Below are 18,297 nucleotides of genomic sequence, written 5' to 3' on the forward strand. Positions count from 1 at the left end.
GAAAATGGCCCCATGGAATGTTAAAAGGTTCTCAAGCACCTGCTAAAGTCCTTCACAGTATACAATACAATGCACTGTAGATGCAAGCACCTCTTTCTGAGCTAATTTTCTGATAAACAACCGTGCCTAGTTCACGCAGACAGTGCATCTGCCATCTTCCATTTTTAAGCTTAGTGAAGAAAGAACAGCCTATTCTTTAACTCTAGCTTTCAAAAAATATAAAATAAAGACAGAAATTCATATTTTTGGCACAATCATATGTGAAGAGAAACTTAGGGTATGACAAACATACAGGCTTTGTCTGATAAGTGACAGGTAACCTTCATGCTACGTAAGTACCAGGCGATGGCCATCTCCAACAAGAAAAGGCCCAACAACCTCCTCTGAAGTTCAAAGACACCACCACCATCAATACATTAGCGGGGGGCGGGGGGGGCGGGCACCAGTGACTAGAAACCTATCTGGACTAGCTATACAAATATTGTGGCTACAAAGGTACGGCAGAGGCTAAACACTCCACAATGGCAGAGACTTAACACTCTGCCTCATCCCTCAAAACCTCACCACCAGCTACAAGGCTCAATTCAGGACTGTGATAGAAGACACACCACTTGTCTGGATGTGTGCATTGCAACAACACTCAAAAAGATCAACACCAGCCAAGACAAGTCCGTCCATGTGATCAGTTCCCGTATCACTGAACTCAATATTAATTTCTTTACCACCTGCACCCCAATCTACAGAATGCCCTGCTTATTTCGATATCACCTCCCAGCCCTGCAATCCATACCACCAAGAAGGACAACAGTAGCAAGATCATGTGAACACCAACACCTCCAATTTCCCCACCAAATCACACACCATTCTGACTTGGACATACATAACAATTCCTTCTTCATTGCTGGCTCAAAATCCTGAAATTCCCGACCTAACATCATTATGGGAGCACCATTACTTCAAGGACTGCGGCAGTTCAAAGAGAAGACTCACCACCACCTCAGGGCAAGTAGGGATGGGCAATTAATGCAACCTTCCCAGTGTTTCCTGAGAATAAAAGAAAACTGTGGACTCAGCTGAACAGAATTCAGAAGGTTGGAAGTTCCCAGTATTCAGAGGCTGCTATTAAGTGCTACTGGTATTACTGTTACAGAATCTAAAAATTATACAAAGAGTACTAAAGTGATTACCAGAATGAAATCCTACTAAGGGTCAGAAGATCGCAATCCACAAGAAATTCCAATTATTTTATATGTATTCTATATTGGTTAAGGACCTAAAACCTCATGGGCTAGACCTTTGCCTTCATTTTCGGCAGTTTTCTCAGCGGCACAGCTGTTTTTTAGTGAAAAACCACCCGGCGAAAGTTTCCTCTTTATTTTTTTAAAAAAAAGAGTTCCACAACATTTTGAAAATACTGCTGGGGAGCAAACTGCCCGCATGCAGCGCCGAGAAAACCAGCATGATCGAAGTTTTGCCTCAACGTGGACCCATACACACCGCCGAGGAAACCTACCACGAAAAGCTGCCGGAAACAGGGCGGTAGGCGAGTACCTTGCAAAGAAAGGCAAGTTAAAGGTTTTTTCTAATTATTTGTTAAATTCTATAATGGCGATTACGTTAAAAAGTGTCTTGAGAATGTTTTATAACTTTTTATTTTTTGTTTCATTGAAAAAATATTTTTTGAGTTTTCCCTCCTCCCTAGGCCCAACCGCAGTCTCCGACTAAATTTTAAGTACTTAAGTCCATTCTGGTAAGAACCGCCCATTTTACGTAGTTTTGCCTTTAACTGATGAGAAACTGTTGAGAATCTTGACGGGCGGTATTTTCTCAACGGGCGGTATTTTTTAATCTTTTTAATGGAAATTTTCACCAGCATTATTTGCAGAATCTTAGCGGTCTTTCTGGGCGGCAATCGGACGGTGGGGGGCTTTCGGGAAAGTCTAGCCCCATGTAACAAAACATGAATTTCTTGGAACTGACACCAAGTATCAATTTTTTGGTTTCTGCTTTTTTTAAAAAATTATTCTTCCTCTGTTTATTTTCCCCATTTAACAAGGAACCAGTTAGCACTGATTATTTCAGCTTAATAAATGCTGTGACCTTCTCTGTGACATGCAAAATGGCATAGAAGCAGTCAGATCAGGAGAATTAACACATAGCTGAAGAACTGGTGTGGGAAAGAGGGTGTTCCTTTTCATGAGACACTGGCAGCAGTACTGGGACAGGAAGGAGCTGTACCAAAGAGATGGGTTCCACCTAAACCAGGATGGGACCCGTGTCCTAGCGGAAAGGGTAAATAGGGAGGTGGCAAAGGCTTTAAACTAGTAAGACGGGAGGCATCTACAAGAAATCAAACCAGCCTAAGTATCAACAAAACAGAAGAGAATACGAAAGAATAAAGTAAGGGAGGACATTGATGGCCAGGAAATAAATAGAGTTATAAAACAGGAGTTTAAAAAGATGGTTAAAAATAGAGCGAGAGGAACTGCGATTAAAAATTACTTACAAACTGTCTGTACAGCAATGCACACAGTGTCAGTAATAAAACAGGGGAGCTGGAAGCAATCATGCATTGCCAGGAACCAGACATAGTAGGGATTATTGAGACATGGCTATATAAAAATCAGGACTGGTAATTAAACATTGCAGGGTATAATATATTTAGAAAAAGATAGAGAGGGAAAAAGGGAGTTCCTATACTTATTAGGGACAACGTAATGGCAGTAGAAAAAAGTGATGCAGCTATCACCAGGACAGAAATAGAATCCATGTGGATAGAGATACAAGATAATAAAGGATTAATCACACTAATAGGTCTAGTCTACAGACCAGCTAATAGTGGAAGGGAGGTGGGGAAATGAGTTTAAAAAAAAGCGCAGAATAATCATGGGAGATTTCAACGACCCTGAAATTAAATGTACCGAAGAGGTAGGTAAAGGGGATAAGTGAATAGGATTCCTGAAATGTGTACAGGACTCCTTTCTCACCCAATATGTAAAAAACCCAACAAGGGAGGATTCACTATTGAATCTAGTAATGGGGAATCAAACAGAGCAGATAAGAGAAGTAAAGGTAGGGGAACATCGAGGCAATAGTGACCATAATATAATACGCTTTAAGATGATAATTGAGAAGGACAAAAGTATGACGAAGATCAGGCTAATAGATTGGAGAAAAGCTGATTATGAGGGGCTGAGAATAGCACTTGGGGAAATAAAATGGACAACAATATTGGCAAACAACGATGCAGAACAGCAATGGGAAACATTTAAAACTGTGTTCAACAGAGCCCAGGAAAACGATATTCCACTAAAAAACAAGAACAAGCTAAACACTGATGAGACACCATGAATGAATAAAAACATAAGGGAAAAATTGAGGGTAAGGAATTAAGTACATGGATAGCAGGGGAGAGCATGTTAAGGGAGAATACGAAGAGATTAGAAGTAAAAAGAAACAATTAGGAAGGCAAAGAGGAACTATGTAATTAAATTATTAAGAAACATAAGAAAAGAATAGTAAAATATTTTACGGGCATATAAATTTAAAAAAAGGCCAGGATGTGAATAAGAACACGAAAGAATGGACAGGATAATACCAAAGGCAGCGATAGAGAAAGGGCAGAAATATTAAATAATTATTTTGCTTCAGTATTTACCAGGGAGATAGAACAGAACAAGTGAACATGACATCAGATGATGAGATTAGTAATGTGATAACTGCATTTAAAATAAGAGAAGAAATATTAAATAAACTAATGAAACTCAGAGGATAAAATGCCTGGTCCGGACGGATTACACCCGCACATTTTAAATGAATCTAGGGAAGAGATAGCAGAGGTATTACTTCACATATTTAATAATTCATTAGAAAAAGGTGTAGTGCCAGTTAATGTAATACCTATATTTAAGAAGGGAGGTAGAACATGTACAAGGAACTATAGACCAGTCAGCTTAACATCGGTGGTCGAAAAATAGTGGAATCCCTACTAAAGGAGAAAATAAAAGAACATCTAGAAACCAAAAATATAATAATGACTAGTCAGCATGGATTTCAAAAGGCAAAGTCTTGCTTGACCAGCCTCAGAATTTTTTGAAGAGGTAACAGGGAGGATAGGCAAGGGTAATGCAGTAGATGTCATTTATCTAAATTTTCAAAAGGCCTTTGATAAGCTACCACGTAATAGACTAATGATTAAGGTCAGAGAATGCACAGAGGACAAGTAGCAGAATAGATAGCTGGACAATTTAGACTTTGGAATCAAAAACAATTTCTAAATTTGCGACTGACATCAAATTGGGGGATGTTATGTATGTAAACATTGTAACTGTGTCAGACTTGCCACCAGAGGGCGCAACTGTTGGAGGCTCAAGGGTCACCTGCACACCTCGTGCAAGGGAGTATAAAAGGCTGTCTGCCATGCTGCTTAGGCACTCTGGAGTTGTATTAAAGAGACGAAGGTCACATCAGTTTTAGCTCGCAGTACTCAGTCTTGTGGAGTTCTTCCATACTTAACAATTGGCGACGAGTTACAGATTCCGAACTTTCACGCGGTCATGGCTGCCGTTGGTATTTGAGAGAGATTTGTAGAGGGTGATGATTAGGAAGTTTTCGTTCAGCGTCACGACCAGTACTTCTTGGCCAACAAACTGGATGGGGACGATACAGCAATCAAGCGCAGGGCGATTCTCCTCAGTGTGTGTGGGTCCACAATATACGGCCTCATCAAGAATCTGCTAGCACCGGAGAAATCAACAGGGAAGACATATACAGAGTTGTGTACGCTGGTTCGGGAACACCTCAAGCTGAAGGAGAGCGTCTCAATGGCCAGGTATCGCTTCTACATGCACCACTGCTCCAAGGGCCAGGACATGGCGAGTTATGTCGCCGACCTGAGGCACCTTGCGGGAACTTGCGAATTTGCTGGATTTTTGGGGGAAATGTGCTTGGCAACGGCCACGAGGTCATTCTTCGCAAGCTGCTGTCCGCCGAATCCCTAGACCTGATCAAGGCCATCATGATAGCCCAGGCATTCATATCTACAAGCGCTAATGCCAGACAGATATCTTCTCAGCATCGAAGCTCACCGGCAAGTACTGTGCATAAAATAACATTGCGAGCAGGCAGAACTGCATATGGCAGGGCCTACACGTTTGCAGCTGCAAGACCTAGGATAACTCAGAGTCCGCCAGTGGGCGTGAATGCAAATCCATGTTGGCGCTGCGGGGGTAATCATCGAGCCCATCAATGTCGATTCAAGCACTACGTGTGCAAAGGCTGAGAAACAATGGGGCACCTCCAGTGAATGTGCAAGAGTGCTGCGACTCACCACGTGGCAGAGTCAGCAGAGGATGATCAATACAGCGCGGATCATGCAGAACAAACAAGAGAGGTAACTCAACCCGAGGAAGAAGTGTATGGGGTACACACCTTCACCACCAAGAGCCCTCCTATTATGCTGAAAGTCAAACTGAACGGTATTCCAGTATCAATGGAGTTGGACACAGGGGCGAGTCAGTCAATTATGAGCCAGAAGGCTTTTGAGAAACTGTGGGCAACAAGGCACAAAGGCCCAAACTGAGCCCGTTTCAAACAAAGCTGCGCACCAACACCAAAGAGCTCATACCAGTTATTGGCAATGCGATAGTTAAGGTATCGTACGATGGAGCTGTGCATGATTTATCACTGTGGATTGTATCAGGCGATGGCCCAATGCTATTCGGCAGAAGCTGGCTGGGAAAGATTTGATGGAACTGGGACGACATCAAAACACTATCTTCAGTGGATGATGCCTCGTGCACCCAAGTGCTGAGCAAGTTTCCGTCGCTATTTGAACCAGGCATCGGCAACTTCACAGGCGCCAAGGTGCAGATCCATCTAGTCCCCGATGCAAGGCCCGTTCATCACAAGGCTTGAGCGGTTCCATATATGATGAGGGAGAATGTCGAGATAGAACTGGACAGACTTCAACGAGAGGGAATCATATCGCCAATCGAGTTCAATGAGTGGGCCAGTCCGATCATTCCGGTGTTGAAAAGCGATGGCACATTCAGAATCTGCGGAGACTACAAGGTAACGACCAACAGAGTCTCGTTACAGGACCGGTACCCGCTACCCAAGGTGGATGACCAGGGGGGGAAGTCATTCACCAAGTTGGACCTAACCTCCGCCTACATGACACGGGAGCTTGCTGAATCTTCGAAAAGACTGACGTGCATCAACATGCACAAAGGATTGTTTATATACAACAGGTGCCCTTTTGGGATTCGCTCGGCTGCTGCCATCTTCCAGTGGAACATGGAGTCTGCTGAAATCGGTTCTGCGCACCATTGTGTTTCAAGACGATATCCTGATCACCGGTCGTGACACCACCAAACACCTGCACAACCTGGAAGAGGTTCTAAGTTGACAAGACAGAGTGGGACTCAGGCTGAAATGCTCCAAGTGTGTTTTCCTGGCGCCAGAGGGCGAATTTTTGGGGAGAAAGATTGCGGCAGACGGCATCAGACCCACGGACTCCAAGACAGAGGCCATCAAGAATGCACCCAGTGTGGTGTATGTAGCACACAAATCACTGACTCCACACGGTCTGGTGTAAATCTAACTGCTGTGACCTTCGTCCTTTATTGTTCAGCTCCAGAGTGCCTCTCAGGTGTGGTGGTCACCCTTATATAGCCTTTGTTGCAGGTATTACCAAGTTTCCCACCACAGCGCCCTTTGTGGTGTGGCATAGTGCTTACATTACATTAACGGTACTGGAACGATATACACATCATTACATAACATCACCTTCCCCCCCCCCACCAGGACGCAGGACAACGATACACACATCATTACAAAATATCACACTTGTTCAACGAAAGGCAGGTAGGCATAGACAGTGCATTAGTATGGTACATATTATCTGGTACATTAACTAGTTATTGACTGGTAATGGATCCTTGATTTCCTTGTTAGCCGTTATCATTAATTGTACTTCATCCATTATTTTACACAAATACAGTGGCCATTCAGCATTAAAAAATTAATTCTTATTATAAATTAACATAGCTCCATTTGGACTCGCTCGGCCTTACAGAAGTCCTTTGTGGGGACCACCTCTTGGTAAGGCCCTTTTAAGACTCCCGGGTGCATTTCCTTTTTAAGGCGCCATCTTTGATGCAGGAGGATTCCACGAGGCTTCTCCTTGGGCGGCGCCATCTTTGATGCTGTGCTGCTCGGACACGATGCCGCCGCCATCTTCTTCTCCGCCGCTCCGGATGCCCTCCGCCGTCGCAGCCTCTGCTCCCTTCCACTGCCACCTGACTTGCCGCCTCTCCTGCGGCCATTGTGGCCTCTCCAGCGGCCGCACTTGCCGCCTCCCCCGCGGCCTCCGTAGCGGCCTTCCATGTGGCCACCGACCTCCAGCTGCTGCCGCCGCCTGATGCCAACAGCTCCTCGGCGGGGCTCTTCCGAACTGCCGGCCATCCTGGATCCCTCGCACCCTGCCGGCTCACTCCCCCCCCCACTAGGCCTCTCTGTGCAGGGCTGCTTGCCTGTGGGGGCTGAGGCTGCAGGATCTCTATGTGAGATCTGGGCCTGGGGCTTGCCTGTGGGTGGATTGAGGCTGCAGCTCCAGCTCGGTCGGTGCTGCTCTCTGGGGACCCGGGGCACGGCAGCACCCCGGGGAGTGATAAAGTCTTCCCAGTTCCCACGGACCGTCCCCATCCAACTCCGGCCGAGGAGTGTCGGCCCATTGTCTGCAACGACCCACAAAGGTAAACCGTGCGTCTCGTCCCCGTGGGATACCTGCACCATCGCTCTGCCATGAACAGGTATTAGTTCCCTGGTGCAGGTACGCAGCTTCACCGTGACCGGGATCAGCTTGGGTCGTGCAGCTGGGTTAATCCACAGTTTATCAAAAGTTCTCCGACTCATCAACGACGGACCCGAGCCCGTGTCCACTTCCATACTCACAGGGACTCCGTTGATTTTGACTTCCTTTATCACTGGGGGCGAATCGTCGGTACACGTGTGCAGTCCCAACATCTCATCATCTTCTGCCTGCTCCTCGCTGAACAGTAAATCATCCCCCATCTCCTCAGCCACATGGGGAGTCCGATTTCTTTTACACATACGCTGAAGGTGGCCTTTAATGTGGCAGGTATTGCATGTATACTCCGCAAACCTGCACCGGTGAGCCCCATGGCTTCCTCCACAACGCCAGCATGGTGCTGCATGATTGGCCCTCCTCAGCGGACTCTGAGTTCCAGGATCCCGAGGTCCATGCTCTCTGCCACGGGCAGAGCCACATTCTGCAGTTTTGTCCGTGGTGGGTGCTATCCTGTGGACAGTGCCTGCCGGGTTCGAGACTGTGTGGATTATTTGCTTGGTGCTGCAAGTCGAGGTCATATGTGCCCGGCTGATGGCGACTGTGGGTTCCGTGGCTAGCAGCTTGTGAAGGAGGCCCTCGTGGCCAATCCCCATAACGAAAACGTCCCGCAAAGCCTCGTCAAGGTGTGCGCCAAAATCACACGGCACCGCAAGTCTCCTGAGGTCCGCAGCATATTTGGTGACATCCTAGCCCTCAGGTCTGCAGTGATGGTAAAATTTGTATCTGGCCGTGAGGATGCTCTCCTTCGGTTTCAACTGGTCACGAATGAGTTCAGTCAGCTCCTCGTATGTCTTGTCCCTGGCCCTCCCGGGTGCCAGCAAATTCCTGACGAGACCGTAAACCTCATCTCCACAACTGGAGAGCAATATCGCCTTACGCTTCTCTCTCATTGCTTATGTGTCCTCCGTCAGGTCATTTGCTGTGAAGTAGTACTCGAGCCTTTCCGTAAAGGCCTCCCAATCATTGCCCACGGTAAAATCCTTTAGCGAGCCCAGAGTAGCCATGGTTGCATGGAGTTCGTCCGCTTCCTCGTGGCAATGTGGTGTATGTAGCACACAAATCACTGACTCCACACGGTCTGGTGTAAATCTAACTGCTGTGACCTTCGTCCTTTATTGTTCAGCTCCAGAGTGCCTCCCAGGTATGGCGGTCAGCCTTATATAGCCCTTGTTGCAGGTACTACCAGGTTTCCCACCACAGCGCCCTCTGTGGTGTGGCATAGTGCTTACATTACATTTACGGTACTGGGACGATACACACATCATTACATAATACCCAGACCACAGAATGTGACCGAGCTGCGTTCGTTCCTGGGACTCCTCAACTATTTTGGTAACTTTCTACCCGGGTTAAGCACTTTGCTGGAACTGTTGCACATGTTGCTACGTAAGGGTGATGACTGGGTTTGAGGTAAATCTCAAACAGACAGCCTTTGAGAAGGTCAGAAACCTACTTTGTTCCACTAAGTTACTTGTACTGTATGACCCGTGTAAACGATTAGTGCTAGCTTGTGATGCATCTTCGTACAGGGTCGGCTGTGTGTAACGGCAAACCAATGTATCGGGCAAACTTCAACTGGTTGCATATGCGTCAAGAAGTCTGTCTAAGGCTGAAAGAGCCTACAGTGTGGTCGAGGAAGAGGCGTAAGCATGTGTATATGGGGATAAGAAAATGCACCAATATCGATTTGGACTTTGGTTTGAGCTTGAAACTGACCACAAGCCGCTCATTTTGCTGTTTTCAGAAAGCAAAGGTATAAACACCAATGCTTCGTCCCGCATCCAAAGATGGGCACTAACATTGTCCGCCTATGACTATATTATCCGCCACAGACCAGGCACGGAGAACTGTGCTGATGTCCTCAGTCGGCTACCATTGCCCACTACCGGGGTGGGAATGGCGCAGCCCGCAGACTTGCTTCTGGTCATGGATGCTTTTGAGAGCGAGGGGTCACCCGTCACTGCTCGCCAGATCAGCACCTGGACCAGTCAGGATCCTGTGCTTTCACTTGTAAAACGTTGCGTCCTCAATGGGAGCTGGTCGGCTGTTCCCGGGAAAATGCAAAATTAAATCAAGCCATTTCACCAACGCAAAGATGAAATATCCATCCAGTTGGATTGTCTCTTATGGGGTAATCACGTGGTTTTGCCAAAAAAAAGGCAGGGAAACGTTTATACGCGACCTACACAATACCCACCCAGGCATAGTTATGATGAAGGTTACAGCCAGGTTGCATGTTTGGTGGCCCGGCATTGACTCGGACTTAGAGTCATGCGTACACCAATGCAACACATGCTCACAATTGAGCAATGCACCAAAGGGAGGCTCCACTGAGTCTGTGGTCATGGCCCTCCAAACCGTGGTCCAGGATCCACGTAGATTTTGCTGGCCCCTTTCTTGGAAAGATGTTTTTAGTTGTAGTGGACGCTTACTCTAAATGCATTGAATGTGTAATCATGTCATCCAGCACATCCATTGAAAGCCTCCGGGCTATGTTCGCCACCCATGGCTTGCCCGACATCCTTGTCAGTGACAATGGACTGTGTTTCACCAGCTCAGAATTCAACGAGTTTATGACCTGTAATGGCATCAAGCATGTCAGGTCTACCCCGTTTAATCCCGCATTCAACGGTCAAGCGGAACGGGCAGGCCAAGCTATCAAGCAGAGCTTGAAACGTGTGACGGAAGGCTCCTTGCAGACCCGCTTATCTCGGGTTCTGCTCAGCTACAGAACACGACCCCACTCGCTCACTAGAGTTCCCCCTGAAGAATTGTTAATAAAGAGAGCACTCAAAACCAGGCTCTCCCTAGTCCACCCGGATCTAAATGATCATATGGAAACCCAGCGTCACCGGCAAAACATGTACTACGATCGCGCTGCTGTATCGCGTGACATTGATGTCAACGACCCTGAATTACGGTCATGGTCATAAATGGGTTGCTGGCACTGTCTTGGCCAAGGAGGGGAATAGAGTGTTTATAGTCAAACTGTTGAATGGACAAACATGCAGAAAGCATTTGGATCAGACCAAACTGTGGTTCACCGACAACCAGGAACAACCTGAAGAGGACATCACCATCATTGATCCACCAACACATACCCAACCAGCAATCGACCTCGCTGTCAATCAAGAGGATGAAACACCATTCTCAACAGTCCTGTCAGACCAGCCGCGCCGCAGTGCAGCAATGGTCCAACCAATTCACCCATGCCAGAGTTTGAACTCAGACAATCAACCAGGGAGCGTCTCAACTTGTAAATAATTTGTATCAAAGACTTTGGGGGAGGGGAAGTGACGTTGTGTATGTAAACATTGTAACTGTGTAAGACTTGCCACCAGAGGGCGCAACTGTTGGAGGCCCAAGGGTCACCTGCACACCTTATGCAAGGGAGTATAAAAGGTTGTCTGCCATGCTGCTTAGGCACTCTGGAGTTGTATTAAAGAGACGAAGGTCACATCAGTTTTAGCTCACAGTACTCAGTCTTGTGGTGTTCTTCCATATTTAACGGGGGGGGGGGTGGGGGGGTGGCGGGTGGAATAGTCACTACTGAGGAGGATGGCAGCAAATTACAGAAAGGCATTTATAAGCTTGCAGAATGAGCATATAATTGGAAAATTAATTTCAACACAGAGTTATTACATTATGATAGGAAGAATAGGGAGGCCACTTATTACTTGGCAGGTGCTAGTCTGGGTGGGGTAGAGGAGCAAAGGGATCTGAGTACAAATACACAAATCACTAAATGTGTGACGCAAGTCAACAAGGCCATTAACAAAGCAAACCAAGCACAAGGGTTTATTTCTGGAAGGATAGAATTGAAAAGTAGTGAAGTTATGCTAAACTTGTATCGAACCTTGGTTAGATCACACGGTTGCCATATTACAAAAAGGATATAGAGGAACTAGAGAGGGTACAGAGGAGATTTACAAGGATGATACCAGAAATGTGAGGGTATACATATCAGGAAAGGATGAACAGGCTGGGTCTCTTTTCTCTTGAAAAGAGAAGGCTGAGGGGTGCCCTAATAGAGATCTTTAAAATTATGAATGCTTTTGATAAAGTAGATACAAAGAGTGTTTCCATTTGTGAGGAAGAGCATAACTCGAGGCCATCAATGTAAGATAGTCATCAAGAAATCAAAGAAGAAATTCAGAAGAAACTTCTTTATCCAGAGAATGGTGAGAACATGGAACTTACCACCGCAGGGAATAGTTGAAGTGAATACTATAGATGCATTTAAGGAGCGGTTAGATAAGCATATGAGAGAGAAGGGAATAAAGGGTTGTGCTGATAGAGTTAGATGAGGAAAGACGGGAAGAGGCTCGAGTGGAGCATAACGCCGGTTGGGCTGGTTGGGCGGAATGGCCTGTTTCTGTGCTGTATATCCTATGTAAACCTATTTAATTCTCAACTCCAGCAAGAGCAACTAATATCATGACACCATCTGAGCCCCAAGATCAAATTAGTGCTCGATAATCACGTCTGCGTTGTCATGAATTGTTGTTATATGTATTTTGGGGGACAGTTTTAATTTATTTGTATTAGAGGATGAAAATGAGAGCTTGTGTGAAAATAAGCTCAATGCCACATCATCTGACCCAGCAAAAAGATTCCAGAAGCAGCTAGTTTGAGGAAGCTTTAGCAAAATGCTTTTCTAAACATAGAATCCTAGACAATAGGTGCAGGAGTAGGCCATTCGGCCCTTCGAGCCTGCACCACCATTTAATAAGATCATGGATGATCATTCACCTCAGTACCCCTTTCCTGCTTTCTATCCAGACCCCTTGATCCCTTTAGTCGTAAGGGCCATATCTAACTCTCTCTTGAATATATCCAATGAACTGGCATCAACAACTCTCTGCGGTAGGGAATTCCATAGGTTAACAACTCTGAGTGAAGAAGTTTCTCCTCATCTCCTAAATGGCCTACCCCTTCTCCTAAGACTATGTCCCCTGGTTCTGGACTTCCCCATCATCGGGAACATTCTTCCCGCATCTAACCTGTCCAGTCCCGTCAGAATCTTGTAAGTTTCTATAAGATCCCCTCTCATCCTTCTAAACTCCAGTGTATAAAGGCCCAGTTGATCCAGTCTCTCCTCATATGTCAGTCCCACCATCCCACCATCCAGTCTGGTGAACTTTCGCTGCACTCCCTCAATAGCAAGAACGTCCTTCCTCAGATTAGGAGACCAAAAGTGAACACAATATTCCACGTGAGGCCTCACCAAGTCCCTGTACAACTGCAGTAAGACCTCCCTGCTCCTATATTCAAATCCCCTAGCTATGAAGGCCAACATACCATTTGCCGCCTTCACCGCCTGCTGCACCTGCATGCCAACTTTCAATGACTGATGTACCATGACACCCAGGTCTCGTTGCACCTCCCCCTTTCCTAATCTGCCGCCATTCAGATTCTGCCTTCGTGTTTTTGCCCCCAAAGTGGATAACCTCACATTTATCCACATTATACTGCATCTGCCATGCATTTACCCACTCATTTAACCAGTCCAAATCACCTTGCAGCCTTTTAGCGTCCTCCTCACAGCTCACACCGCCACCCAGCTTAGTGTCATCTGCAAACCTGGAGATATTACACTCAATTCCTTCATCCAAATCATTAATGTATATTGTAAAGAGCTGGTGGCCCAGCACTGAGCCCTGTGGTACTCCATTAGTCACTGCCTGCCATTCTGAAAAGAACCCGTTTATCCAGACTCTCTGCTTCCTGTCTGCCCACCAGTTCTCTATCCACATCAGTTCATTACCCCCAATACCATGTGCTTTGATTTTGCACACCAATCTCTTGTGTGGGACCTTGTCAAAAGCCTTTTGAAAGTCCAAATACACCACATCCACTGGTTCTCCCTTGTCCACTCTACTAGTTACATCCTCAAAAAATTCCAGAAGATTTGTCAAGCATGATTTCTCTTTCATAAATCCATGCTGACTTGGACCGATCCTGTCACCTTTTTCCAAATGTGCTGCTATTTCATATTTAATAATTGATTCCAACATTTTCCCCACTACTGATGTCAGGCTAACCGGTCTATAATTACCCGTTTTCTCTCTCCCTCCTTTTTTAATGTAGTTAATTTTTTTTCAAATATTTAGAAATACACATCAGCATATTATAAACTGTGGAGGAATGGAAGATTAAATTATATGTAAATAATAGATAAACCAAGAAAAAGTTCAAAACCAAAGTTACTAAGGCCACACAGATGATCATTAATTTTATTTTATCCACGTTCAAAAGTCAGTTTGGTCTCCATACACCATTCCCCTGTGGCTCGCTTTCAGTTTGAAGCCTCGGCCAACGCTGCAGTGAAATTAACGACCAGGAAACAGAATCATAGAATGCTACAGCACAGATTGGGCCATTTTGCCTATCCTGACTCTCGAAAAACTATCCATTTAGTCCCATTTCCCCGATCTTTCCTCACATACTTACATTTTTCTTTTTCAAATATTTATCCATTTCCCTTTTAAAGGATTCTCCTTCCGCTATAATTACCTGTCATTCTCTTTGTATGAAGATTTCCTCTAACCTCTGCCTTCACAGTGGGAATGGCATGGGACAATTCCTAACCACCCCCTCTCGTTTGTTCTCTCTCTTAATTGGGAAAGTGACTGGCATCTCATTTGCTCCTAACATCATGGCAGTGATCTGCAAAGTTCCCACTCACAGAGTCACAATTACTGGTCATTAAATGAATAATGGGTAGGATCAAATACCAGAGAACATCACAAACAAAGATTTAAGATGAAACAATCTGAACCCCTAAATGAGATTTTCATTATTGTTCACTTCAAATACTTGTAGCAAATGCTTACAATACATTTAGCACTACTAGAAGTATAATTATATACACGCATCACTACAAGATTGCAGGATCTGGTCTACAATGGATTATTGGAACAAAGGATTGCACTAAATAACAGAGTAATGCTGATCCATGCAGTTGCCCATGCTAATTTGTGATATTGCATCAATTATGGTACTGTACTGTAGGCCTAGTTTTACTTACAACATTTTAACTGCTTATCTGAAAGGAGAAGGTAATTAAAAACATGCCAGTGACTCAGACACACTCACCATTCTCTTCCGCTTCGTAATATTCCGACAGCCCAGTGCCACACTCCAGCTCCTCCATTTCTGAAACTGAAAAGGCGAACACTAAGTTGTCAACAGCAATTTCACCTCTACAAATATCAAGTTAAATTCTATTCTATATTGATATGCCATCATGTACAGTGCACATTTTTGAATCTATCAACTCAAATGTACATTTATGGTGTTCTATTCCTTACACTGGTACAATGTGTATTGAATCAATCATTTATATGCAGTATTTAAACAGACTGGGGGCTCAATTTTCTCCAATGATTTGCACCATTTTTTTGGAGCAGGCTGCTTTTTTTGGCCTTAGTTTAAAAACCACAGTTTCCCCAATCAATTTGCACCAGCGTAACTCAGTTAGTTACAATTTTTTTAGGTAATATTTTTTTTCAGCCAAAGAGGACATAACCGGCCTCCCGCACCAATTCTGGCCATTTAGGCAAGTTTGGCCAGCTGAGAGTTACTCCAGTTCTTCTGCAAAAAAACCTTCTGGAGAATTAAAGAAATCGGCGCAGGTAAGGAAATCAGAGCAGGTAAGTGCAGCAGATGCCTGGACAGCAGCAGGAGAGGTAAGAGAGAGGGGGAGAGAGGGGGTGGGAGAGGGGCGGGAAGAGAGATGGGAGGGAGGGATGGGGATGAGAGTAAGGGGGGAGAAGAGGGGAGGGAAGATAGAAGCGAGGATGGGGGCCGGGGGGGGAAGCCTTTCGGGTGTAGTTAGGTGCGGGGACCAGGAGGGAGGAGGCCATTCGGCCTGGGAAAGGGGCGGGGGAGCGGACCGGGCTGCCGGGCTGTGGGGGGGGGGGGGGGGGGGGGGGGACGTTGAAGCTGGACCGGCACCGGTAAGGGGCTTGGGGCGGGCTAGGGAAGCAGACCGGCAAGCCCTTTGGCCAGAGTTAGGGGTGGGGGAGCAGGACCTCACCGGCAAGGCACTTGGGGTGGGCTAGGGAAGCAGCCCGGCAAAGCACTAGGGTCTAGGGTCTAGGGTCAGGCGGGGGAGCAGGACCGGCCCTGGCAAGGGGCGGGTGGGGGAAGCAGGCCGGGAGGCCCTTAGGCCTGGGATAGGGGCGGGGATTGGCACTGGCATGGGGAGGTGGGGGGGGGACTTTAATAATCGGAGATAAGTTGCTACAATATATTTTAATATGTTAAGTTAATGCAATGTGTTTTCATGTGTTTTAAAGTTGATGCAATGTGTTTTAATGTGTTTTAAAGTTGATGCAATGTGTTTAATGTGTTGCGAGCTGGCTGCACGTTTCACTTTCCAGACTCAACTCGCTTTGTGCCCCTGGTTATCGTGGCAACCCGATCTTTTTGGCGCAGATCAAGGCTCCACCCCCAAACTAAAGGACAGGTTAGGCTGCACCAAAATGAAGAAATCCAACGGGGAAACTTAGAACATTTTTATTGGCGTACTTGGGCCCCCAAAAAATGGGCGTCACTCTCAAGTATGCCAAAAAAAAGCTTTGGGAAAAATGAGTCCTGGGAATGCAGCATATATGATACAAATTACCGGTACGGCTACCTAACCAGTCTGCCTGAAGTGTTCAGCCTACAGAATAGAAGTCAGCAAAATCAAAAATGTTGAAGATAGCATCAGCAGTTCTAGTATCACTCAGCCCAGCAGAAGGAAAAAGCTTACATCCGTGGATATGGTTTAACAGTTTCTCTTCGGTTATAGTTTGAGGAACAAGGTTAATTTGTGATCCAACAACCAAATATATGAACGTAATTGTTCAGTGCAAGAAGCTGGGAACACTGTCTCAGGCAGTGGGAGAAATACGACATTTGTTAAAATAAAATTGACACCGGATCTTAAGAGACTGCAGCATCTCAAAATAGATCTCTTCTGAGTTAAGGTTTCAAGAAGCTATCTTCATATGCGAGGAGAGTCTACTTCCTCATTCTCGCCTAGCATACATTCCCTCGTGACCACAGTACGTATCATTTCTTCACCATTAACTGAGAGTCAAGTTAGCAGTAGACACCGTCAGTTTCCAATGTTCTTGCACTTTTGACTGGCGCTAACTGGGTTTTATAGCACTTTTAATGCAACTAAAGCATTTAAAAAATAAATTTCCCTGCTGAAGAAATCGCTGGGGCTTCAGTGGCAAGCTTTTCCCACAACTATGGACTTCGTCAATTTGACAAAAGGTATCCAGCCAAAATTATCTGGGCCAGTCTTTGCCACCTCCCTTCATTGTCAGCAGGAACCACGATCTCAGGTAAAATGTCTGAATCCCACCAACAGCAAATTTAAACATTTAAACAACTGGCTCCCAGCAATCTTGGAAATACAGAACAGGTTGATGAAGTTCTGCTGGTGATAGAGCCTTGTACCCACTTAGCAGGAAATGATTCCCATTATCTTTGGCCTTTGTCTCCATTAATGTCACACAATCTTAATGAAGGGAAGACTAAAAGGAAATTCCCTTGATGCAAGGGTTCTGGCAGACATTAGATACTGAAAAACTGGAATGTACAGTCTTTCCATCGAAATACAAGAATTGATGTAAAACTTGAATACAAGTGTAATGTCCTTATTCTACTGTATGAAACCACACGAGGCACATTCAGGGAACAAGATCACTCTGTGACCTTAACTCTTTATTCACAGGACTCCAAGTGATGACCCTGGTTGGGACCTCCCTTTTTATACCTGTGTGATCAGGTAAGGAGTGTCTTCCACAAGTTCACCCCTTGTGGTCAAGGTGTGCATCTAGGTTGTGTATACAGTAATACAGTGGTGTTACATTGTGGTTACCTACATGACACCAAGAAAGACTTGCATTTATATAGCAAACTCAGGACGTCCCAAAGCACTTTAGAGCCAATGAAGTACTTTTGAAATATAGTCACGTGCCAATTTGCTCACAACAAGCTCCCACAAACAGCAACGTGATAATGACCAAATAATCTGTTTTAATGCTGTTGTCTGAGGGATAAATATTGGCCAGGACAACGGGGATAACTCCCCTGCTCTTCTTCAAAATCGTGCCATTGGATCTTTTACATTCACCCGAGAGAGCAGACCGGAGCTCAGTTTAACATCTCATCCGAAAGACGGCACCTCTGACAGTGCAGCACTCCCTCAGGAAGGGGAGCACGAGAGCAGAAGTTCTTGCTGATGGTCATCATGTATGACTTCAAACAAAAGGCACCATAAGTGATGAAAAGGTATTGATAGAAACATAGAAACATAGAAAATAGGAGCAGGAGTAGGCCATTCGGCCCTTCGAGCCTGCACCACCATTCAATAAGATCATGGCTGATCCTTCACCTCAGTATCCCTTCCCTGCTTGCTC

General features: G+C 45.5%; 1 protein-coding gene across 5 annotated transcripts in view; it reads right to left on the reverse strand.

Annotated features, from left to right (window-relative positions):
• The window catches only part of atp8a2 (ATPase phospholipid transporting 8A2), an 889,999-nt gene that overhangs the window by 833,527 nt on the left and 38,175 nt on the right, over window positions 1-18,297 (reverse strand). For all 5 annotated transcript variants that reach the window (XM_070892260.1, XM_070892256.1, XM_070892257.1 and 2 more), the window contains exon 2: window positions 14,972-15,037. In XM_070892260.1, the coding sequence (XP_070748361.1) occupies window positions 14,972-15,037 (66 nt within the window). The remainder of the gene's footprint in view (window positions 1-14,971; window positions 15,038-18,297) is intronic.

Source organism: Pristiophorus japonicus, chromosome 10 (assembly GCF_044704955.1).
Source record: "Pristiophorus japonicus isolate sPriJap1 chromosome 10, sPriJap1.hap1, whole genome shotgun sequence".
NCBI lineage: Eukaryota > Metazoa > Chordata > Chondrichthyes > Pristiophoridae > Pristiophorus > Pristiophorus japonicus.